Genomic DNA, 10,271 nt, shown 5'->3' with positions numbered 1-10,271 from the left:
ACATGGGAACTACAGCGGAGAGGTGGGTGAGCGGTCAAGGAATGACTCAGAGTGTAATTCTTGCATTTACCACCAGGTGGTGCTCTGAGATCAAGTAACTATCCATTTCTTTAGTGTCTCACGTATGTGAATGTAGACTCCCTACTTGGCTATTAAAAGCGCCAGGACCTTATGTGAATACCTGTGGCTTCCAATCTGAACCACCTGTTTGAGGAAGAATAGACTAGCCAGGGCTCTTTATAGATCCTACACTGTCTTAGTGCCTTGGCCAAGATTCTAACTCATGTTTAGTCTAAGGTTGAAAAAAATTCCACAATTTAATTCATAATTTTATCAAAATGATTAATTACCATATTCCTGTCAAGAGTCTTATCTATGACCCTTTCACTTTATATATTATAATACATTTAGCTAATGGAAATATAAGCAAAAGCTATGTAATGTAGCCAGTAGTGTGCTGGAGCTGTCTTGAATTTGCTTTTGAGAACCAATTGTCAAATTTTCAATTTGAGCCTTTACATCTTGGAAATCAGCAAATGCTACACATCAGTGATTGATTTATTGTTTTGCTGATTTTTAGACTTAAGAAAGTAATGGAGGATATGTTAATAATGCTGATTAAAGTTAAAAATTTTTATGTGTACTTTTTTCTCCTAGAGACCTGGTTGTTAAACTATATACTCTAGTATGGAAGGAAGGAAACCAGTACTTACTAAGTGCCTGCTATATGCCATGTATTGTGCTAACTGCTTTACAAATATTACTTCATTTTATCTCTACAACAACCATGGGAGGTAGATTTTATTATTCCCATTTTACAGTTCAGGAAACTGAGGCAGACAAAAATTAAATGACTTGTCCAGGGTTATATAACAGGTAAATGTCTAAGGGCAGATTTAAACTCAGGTTTTCTTGACTCCAGGCCCAGTGATCCATCCACTGTGCCATCAGTTGCCTCTCTGGGGGTCTTTATTCCAACTCACATTCACACTGATGAATCAAATACCCACAGGGTTCATGGCTGAGTACCCTGAGGGGTACCCAAAAGGGTTGGACATGTCTTTCTAACACATTCTCTCTAATTTCAATAAGCAGTGTCTTTAATACCTCCTTGATATAATCAGCACCGTTGATTAGTACCCTAGTATCATTTGGCCAATGGACATCAATTAGCTTTTATGTAAGGACATTTACTGAGAAGTTTCTTTAAAATTATCTATATTAATACCATCTATATCTATCTATAGATGTACTTATATCTATATAGACAGATAGAACTTTATAAAAACATCTCATTCTCTATCTATCTCTCTATTGAGAAATTCCATGGATAGGTTTCATGGGCTTCATGAACTTTGAGAGAAAAAAAATTACATTTTAATTTTCACTAACCTCTAACTAAAATTTAGTATTTTCTCCAATTATTTAAAAAAATTATTCTGAGGAGGGGTCTTTCTCATACTGTCAAAGGAGTCAATGATACTGTTCTAAAGCCAATATTAAGATAAAGCTGTGGCTAACTGAGGCATTATTGGTCTCTGTGTCTTCATTTATTCAAAGGCAGTTGAGAGGAAGGAAAACACCTTCTAATTGCTAAAGTTTTCTCACCAACTCAGGGCTCCAGGCATAACAAAGAGATTTTATTGAAAAATATTATTTCCTTTTTTTTGTCACATCAGCCAGTCTGCTAGGTGTGAGGTGGGACCTCAGAGTTATTTTAATTTGAATTCCTTGAATCAATAGTGATTTAAAGCATTCTTATATGATTATAGATAGCTTTGATATCTTTATCTGAAAACTGCCTGTTCAAATTCTTTGTCCATTTATCAATTGGGGAATAACTTGGGAATGATTCATATACATTTGACTCAGTTCTCTATATGTTTGAAAAATGAGGCCTTTATCAGAGAAACTTGCTGTAAATCCCCTCCCTCAAGTTTTCTACTTTCCTTCTAACCTTGGCTACATTGGTTTTATTTATGCAAAAACTTTTTAATTTAATGCAATCAATTATCCGTTTTACATCCTGTAATCCTCTCTTATTTGTTCATAAACTCTTCCCTTATCCATAGATCTGATAGGTAAACTATCCCATGCTCCCTACTTTGCTTATGGTATCATCCTTGATGTCTAAATCATGTACCCAAGGTAAGGATCTTGGCATATGGAGTAGGATATGTCGGTTTTTACTTTGTTTCTACCAAACTGCTTTCCAGTTTTCCCAGAAGTTTTTGTCAAATCGTGACTTCTTGTCCCCAAGACTTGGACAATGCTGAGAATTTTGAAAAAAAAATATTAAGAACAAAGTTAGGGCAATGACTTTGAGAATAGAGAGTGAAAAATAAATTCAGAAGTCATTAGCGGAACAGTAGGACCCAGTATATAGGAGAATGATATTGAACCACATATGACTCAAAGGTTTTGAGGCTGTATAGCTATTACTGAAATGGTATAATTGACAGAAATGAGGAAGTAGGAAGAAGGAATTGGTTACAGGGAAAACCAAAAGACAAGCTTGGGACATGTTGAATGGGAAGTGGTGTTTATGTTTATGTTTATGTACTGATTTCCAGTACACTCCCCATCTTTCTTCAATGAGTTCAGTATTTAGTTCAGTCTTTCCTCCTCAACTCTATTCTCATACCAGGGTACTTCGGCATACATATTGATACTGCCTTAAACACTATAACTTCATGATTCCTCAACTTACTTATTTTTTTTTACCTGTTACATTATTTACCTGTTACCTTATTTACCTTTTTTTTACCTGTTACATAACCTCAACTGGACCCTGATTAGTGCAAAGCAATTCTTTTATACCTCCCTAATTACCTGCCCTTGCAGCGACCAGGTGGCGCAGTGATTAAAACACTGGGCTTAGAGTGAGGAAGATTTAAGTTCAAATCTGGCCCCAGACACTAGGTGTGTGACCCTCGGCAAGTAATTTAAACCCTATTTGCTTCAATTCTTCATCTGTAAAATGGGGACCCACTGGAGAAAGAAATGGCAAACCATTCCAGTATCTTTGCCCAGAAAACCCCATGGACAAAGCCCATGCAGTCATGTAGAGTTGGGTATGACTGAATGACTGAAAATAACAATAGAATCACCTCCCATGCACCATAATAGCTCTTCCAAATCCTTTCACCCTCCTCAAGCCTCCCACAACTTTCCCCTTTCTCCCTTCTCAGCTGAGAAACTTGCCCCTTATTTTACTGAAAAAATTGAGGCCATTCTCTGAGAGCTCCCTTTTCCCCCTCCTACTCATTTCACATCATTTAGATGTCTTCTACTACTATCTTTTCACCCCATCTCGTGTGATGAGGTGACCCTTTTCCTTGCCCAAGTAAACCTCTCTACATGCACAAGTGATACCATTCCTTCCCATCTTCTCCAATAGATTGTCCCCCCTATCATACCCACTCTGTTACTTATGTTCAATCTCTCCCCACATACTACTGGTTGCTTCTCAACTGCCTACAGATATGTACATATCATCTGTATCTTTGAAAAATTCTCATTTGGTCTATTCATTTACATTAGATATTGTCCTGTATCTGTCTTCCCTTTTGTCATTGTGGTTGTGTGTGGTTTGTCCTTCATTCTTGAAGAGGACCATGACATCAGGGAGATGATGACATGATTCCCAATTGACTTTGATTTGAGTGACGGAGGGCTGTGCAAAGTCACCAGCCTCACTTTCTCTTCCAGAGCCACCTGGGTGGCCAGATATTCATCAGGATGACTGGAGATGGCTCAGGATTCAGTGGGGGCTTTGGCCCTTTTAAGCTAAGGTCTTTTTAGGTTCTTACTTTGAGTCAGGCAGCGCCCATTCAATGAATAGGCTTCTTTAAGAAGTGAGTCAAAGGATGGCCCCTTCAGTAAAAAAAATCAAATTGTGAGGGAAAGACCCTCAAGGTTGCTGGCCAAAAGAGGAATGGTGACTATTTATACTCTCTCTGAGTCAGGAGGGCCCCAAAAATAACCATTAAGTGGTGCTTGGGCAGGGACTTATTGCTGTCCAATCCATGAAGTCCAGAGTGAATTGGGTTTAAGGCTTGGTCTTTGAGAAAGAAATCTAACCAGTAAACTCCAAGTTAACTAGGTAGCTTTCAGTCATCAAAAATTACCTTCCTTTGGGCAGAATACCCTCAGGTGAGGGGAGAGGAGAGGAGAGAAGAGAAAAAGAGAAGAGAAGAGAGGAGAGGACAGGACAGGATGAGCTGAGTTACCCAACTGGAACTGGCCAACTGGGTCACTATTCAGGCAGCTCAGACTACTCACAGGTTGTGGTTTGTCCTTCATTCTCAAAGTGGACCATGACATCAGAGAGATGATGACATGGCTTGCAATTGACCTTGATTTGCATGAGGGAGGGTTGTGCAGTCACCAGCCTCACTTTCTCCTCCAGAGCCACCTGGGTCCAGCCAGATATTGATCAGGACAACTGGAGACAACCCATGATGCAGTGGGAGACCTTGGCCCTTTTGAGCTAAGGTCTTTCTGAGTTCTCACTTTTATAGTTAAACTCCTCAAAAAGGCTGTTTATAATGCTTTCATTTCCTTTACTCACACTCTTTAAAAAAGTCTCTGCAGTGTTAGTTTCCCATTTCACCATTCAACCGAAACTGCTCTCTCCAAAGTTGCCAATGATTACTTAATTGCCAAAACTAGTGGCCTCTTCCCAATTGTCACCTTTCTTGACTCTGCAGCATTTGACACTACCGCCCTCCTCCTTCTCCTTGATAACAGTCTTTGTTCTCCTCCTGCCTATCTGACTGGGTCTACTCCGTCTCTTTTGCTGGATCTTGATCCAAGTTACACACAATAACTATGAGCCCTCAGGGCTCTGTTCTGGGCCCTTTTCTCTTTTTCTTCTGTACTATATCCCTAGATGGATTCAATTCCCATGGATTCAATTATAATTTCTATGCTGATGCTTCTCAAATCTACATATAGCTTTAACTTCTCTGCTGATCCCCAGGCTGATCTCAAAATGCATGTCCTCTTAAACTCAAAATGTCTAAAAATAAACTTATGTTTTTCCCCAACACTTATGTTGAGGGTACCACTATCTGGTACCACTCCCAGTCATTCCAGCTCAAGACCTAGGAGTACTCCCCTATTCTTCACTCTCTCTTTCATCCCTCATATCGTATTGGTTGTTAAGGACTATTGGCTTTTATTTTATTTTATTTTTCTTCTGTGTTCAGAAAACACCCTCCCTGCAGAGGAGGAAGCAGGCAGCGAGGTGGTAGCAGGGAGGATGTTCACTTGAAAATCTTGTCCTGATTGAAGGGTTTGCCCATGTACTGGAAGGCCCCCACCCAAGAGAAGTAATCTCAGACCCTTGTCTGGGCCACCTTACTGCTAGGATCCAGTTTATACCATGAGTAGGACTCATAATCCGTCTGCCAGTTGGGACTTGGCAGGAAGCCAAGTTCCTGGTCCCGGAAAACCCAGACTCCAGAAATGGCACTGCTATTGTTGGTCCAAAAAGGATGATGCTGGCAAAGGCATTCTTCCTCAGCTTGCCCAGGCACTGGAACATTCCAGTGATGAGGATGCAGCTCATGAAGGGCTGGCTGAGCTCCTATGGGAAGCGGTACTCGGCATACCACAGGGACCAGCCGTCATGGTCAAAGTGCTCCCAGAAGTACAGCAGGGCCACCATCAGCACATCTTTGCTGGAGTACTTTTGCTTAAATTCATCCAACACAAAGGTACTTTTGGGCAGGTGGGCAAAGGGATTCTTGGCCTTGGGCTCTGTGGCCAGAGCCTGGTCACACTCATCCATCTCCTTCTTGGGGCCAGGGACTACGGCTGCCTTCCTCTCTTCCTTCCACTCAGCCTGGGCCTTCCGTTCCTCTTCTCACTATCCCTTCTCTTTCTTCAGGGCCTCCTTCTTAGGCTGATTCTCTGCAAACTTTTTACCATCAGACTATGCCGTCTTCTCACAGAGCTTCACCTTTCCCAACACCGCCCAGAACTGGGGCTGGTGGATGCAGGTGAGGAACCAGCAGTTGGTGTTGGGAAAGGCCTGCCAAAAAGACAGCTCTAGGACCCGCTTATAGAGCCATAAGAGGGTGCACACAACTGTGATGTCAGCCAGAGTCACACACTCCACCACCACGAAAATCCGAGTCTTCAGGTGGGCATCCAGCAGCCCCAGTACTTTCCTTACCTCCTCTCTTGCGTTCTCTGTGGCCTGTTTGTTGAGATGCATGATGCCAAGAGTGGGGAACACCCAGGGACTGGCTGGAGGAACAATGTCACTGTCCACAAAGCTCACCCACTGGATCTCTTTGGCACCTGCCTCCGGAGTACAGCCTTGAAGGTCATTGTTGCTTACACGGTGTGCCATGGCGTTGCTTTCAAGCGTACAGAATCTATCATCACCCTCAAACACTAGAACTTGCCCACAGGAAATTTCTGGAGGAATTCAGGGGTGCGGTTGGTTTGACCAAAGTGGTAGCAGGGAGGTGTGGAAAGCACGCGGACCTGGGCCCCACTGTACTGTGCAGCAATGAGGGCCTTGAAGGCCCGCCAGTTTTCGGGGTACGTGTACAGGCTTCCTGACTGACATGGTGATTCCGCAGAGAAAGGGACTAGCTTTTAGTTTTAGTTTTGTCTCTGGCATATGTGCCCTTCTTGCCTGTGATACTTCTACCACTCTGTTGAATGCCCTCATCACCCCACACCTGGACTGTTGCCATAGTCTTCTGATTGCTCTCTGTCACAAATCTCTCATTCCAGTCTATCATTCATTCAGCTGTCAAATGACCTTCTGACCATGCCATCCCCTACCCTTACTACTTAATAAATGCTAGCAGGTCTCTATTACCACTAGGATCAAATATAAAACCTTCTGTCTGATGTTCAAAGTCCTTCATAACAATCCCCTGCCTTTCCAATCTTCTTACACCTTACCCCTCTTATCCCCATCATGTACTCTGACATTGTTGACTCTATGCATTGAAATTAACTAAATAAAATATGAAAACAAAGCAAACTTAGTTGGTAAAAATTGAGGTTAAATATGAAAGCTTTTTTTTATTGGCTTTAATAAGTGATATTTGAGTCAAGAGAGCTCAGAGCTGTTGCATTGGTTGAGGCTGTCAGAGACATCTGGGCCAGGATCCAGGTTCTGCCACTTGGGTGATCTCAAACAAATCACTTCATCTCCTTCAGTTTTTTTTTTTATATCTATGAAATGAATTGGAGGATGGAAATAGAGGGAAGGAGGGGTCTTCTCTGACTCAAATTCTTTTTTTTCCCAGAATTACAAGGTCCCCTGTGCACAGTAGAGGGACAAGATGCAACTCTGCATTGTGCCTACAACATTAGGAAATATTCTAATGCCCTGAAGGCGTGGCAGAGATTAGGGCATGATGGCCAAGTGGAGACACTGGCACAAACAAGTAATATGAAAGGGGAATTAAGCCAGGTCCAGGCTGGCAAGTATCTGCTGTCAGACAACCCTCCTGATGCCATGGTGAATTTCACAATCATGAGATTCCTGAAGCAGGACTCTGGAATATACCAGTGTGTGATCTATTAGCCACCCCAGGAGCCCCTTGTCCTCAGGAACCCCTTCCTACTGACTATATGTGATGGTAAGCAGCAGGGAGGAGTTAGAAAATGGAGATGCTTTCTATGACTTTTGGTTTCTGGGACAGAGAAATAGCCAGACAGAGCTAGAAGGATGAGCGACAAAGACGGAGCTTGGTATAATGGGTGTAACCCTGCACTAGGAGTCAGGAGAACTGGGTTCTAATTCTAATTCTTCTCTGTGATATTTAGGCAAATGACTTTGGGCAGGTCACTTGACCTCTCTGGGCTTGAATCTAGTCATCTATAAAATAAGAAAGTTGAATTTCTAAGGTGAGCTTTCAGGTCCCTTACAGCTACAACATTCTATCCTCTGGTACTAAATGAATTTGAAAAAAATCAACCATGTTAAAAAGAAATCAACCATATTGATTTCTGGCTTATTCCTTGAACCTTCTCTATTTTCTTTTGGCATGGTGTAGTAGAAGGAGCACTGAATCTGGAGACAGAAAACCTGGTTTCAAATCCTACCTTGAACACTTATTGCTTTTGTGACCTTGGACAAGTAAAAAAAAAAACAAAAATCTCTGTACCTCAGTTTCCCCATCTATAAAGTGAGGGAGTTGGACTACATGGTCTCTGAGGTCTCTTCCAGCTCAATGGTCAGATCAATGGTCCAAATCCATGAGCACAGTGTCCTATTCTTTACCTGGTTACCCCAATTTCCCACAGCAGAGTTACACCTGTTCTCTGGGTAACTCCTTCTTCTGACTGCTCCATCCCCTTTTCTTCTCAAATCAAAGTGACTTTTTCTGAGTCTCAGCTCCTTTTGGACCTCGTCCTCTAGCAGGTAGCTATGGTGGTGATGAGTTTAATTTGGGGATGGGGTATACCTTATTCCTGTCGATATGTTAGGCAAGTCGTTCTCTGGGCAACTTAAAATTTTAACAACAATGCTCTACAATTTTGGAATTCCTGTTGTAGAAACTCTCTGGTTTAGAGACCTAAAGCAGGTAAGACCTCGGGTGTTGACTGAGTCCCACAAAGGTTAGATGGCTTGCTCAGGGGCATGACAAGATGCCAATGGTCAGATCTGCCAGGTTCCTGACACTAAGCCCATGGCACAATGTAATACATCACCTACTTTGTTTCAAGCTTGCATCTTAACCTGGTTAAAAAAGCATATTTCTTTGTAAGGGCCTTTAGGGACTGTAGCAAATGGTAGGAACTTCAGACAATCTGATTGCAGCTTCCTGGTTATCTAGGGGCATAAAAAGTCCCAGCCATATATAGTCTGTACCTCTCAGACTTGGAGGTTGCCTAAGACCACTAGAGTCTCCATACCTTAAGGTTTGACCAGAGTGTTTCCAGATGGAGATGAAAGGGTTTGGTCTAGAAAAACCAAGTACTAATGTATCCTTGTTGCATATTCTTGTTGTGTTAGGGCAAAGTAAACCTCCTTAAATATTCGATGAATTATGAGTGCCTCATTTTATCTCAATATCAAACTAAGAGGGGGCAGTACTGGTGTGAAAGCTGAGCCTCCAGCAGAAGGAATCTTAGAAATCACCTCATTGGTGATTTCTAATCACCCTCTGGGACTGAATGATATAGGAATCTCCTCTTCAATATAATCTCCTCTTTGCTACCAAGGGAAGTCTTCACATCCTTGAGATAGACATCCTCCTAACTCACACATGGGTTTGAGGCTTGCTGGTTACCTTCAACCTAGTTTAGCCTGAGTGAGGAGAGGGTTTACCTGGGTGTGGACACTGCACGTGCTACAGCTTCTTGGAGTCACAGGTGAGAGTTGAGTGCCTGGTAGACACCAAAGGTTGATGAGCAGTCCTGAAAACGGCTCAGCAAGCCCTCATACCAGAGGTGCTAGTACTCCTTGCATACTCCATATACCCCAGATTCTATTGTATTGATTGCCTTCAAACCTCAGAATATTAAGGTGCTTCCTCAATGAGTTCCATAATTGTTCAAAACAGATTGGCCTGACAATCTACACGGTAAAAATTAAGTGGATGCAAAATGTATGGTATGTTCAAGGGACAATGTGGAGACCAGCCTGACTGTAACAGAGTATATATATTGGGAAGTAAGATTGAAAAGCTAAGTGCTAGGTTATGCCTTCTTCAAAAGCCATGCAGAAACATTTAGAATTTACAGGATAAGAAAGAGGCACCCTTTCTAAGTTTTTCAGAAGGGAAATGACATGATAAAAACAGTATTTTAGGAAGAAGAATACCAAGGGCAGTATTTCTCCTAGGCATGAGAGTCCAGCTAATTGTGTGTGTGTTGGGGGGGGGGGGGGGAGAACCAACTGCTCTCTGAGCCAAAATAGAGCCCAGAATTCATAGGATTACAAGATCAAGAATGAAAAGGGACCTGAATTAAAATGAAATATTATTGTACTATAAGAAATGGCGAGCTGAATGATTTCAGAAAGACCTGGAAAGACTTACATGAACTGATATAAAGTGAAGTGAGCAGAACCAGGAGAATTTTGTACACAGTAACAGCAATGCTGTACAATGAAGAATTGTGAACAACTTAGCTATTCTTAGCAATACAACGATCCAGAATAATCCCAAAGACTATTGATGAAAAATGCTATCCTCCTCCAGAGAACAAATATCTGAATATTGACTAAAGTATACTATTTTTTCTCTTCCTTCCTTCCTTCCTTCCTTCCTTCCTTCCTTCCTTCCTTC

The 10,271-nt window shown here is 41.9% G+C and overlaps 1 protein-coding gene and 1 pseudogene across 1 annotated transcript in view; one reads left to right on the top strand and one right to left on the bottom strand.

Moving 5' to 3' along the window:
- Nucleotides 1–5,270: 5,270 nt before the first annotated feature.
- Nucleotides 5,271–8,331, bottom strand: LOC114053532 (annotated as a pseudogene).
- A 173-nt stretch (nucleotides 8,332–8,504) lies between these two features.
- Nucleotides 8,505–10,271, top strand: part of LOC114053530 (triggering receptor expressed on myeloid cells 3-like) — a 9,495-nt gene continuing 7,728 nt past the window's right edge. The window contains 1 exon segment of the mRNA XM_027876645.1: nucleotides 8,505–8,564. Coding sequence (XP_027732446.1) covers nucleotides 8,505–8,564 — 60 coding nt within the window.

This window comes from Vombatus ursinus, unplaced genomic scaffold (assembly GCF_900497805.2).
Source record: "Vombatus ursinus unplaced genomic scaffold, bare-nosed wombat genome assembly UNPS02014811.1, whole genome shotgun sequence".
Lineage (NCBI taxonomy): Eukaryota > Metazoa > Chordata > Mammalia > Diprotodontia > Vombatidae > Vombatus > Vombatus ursinus.
The sequence above is the reverse complement of the archived record's forward strand: the minus strand, read 5'-3'. Positions and strand labels throughout refer to the sequence as shown.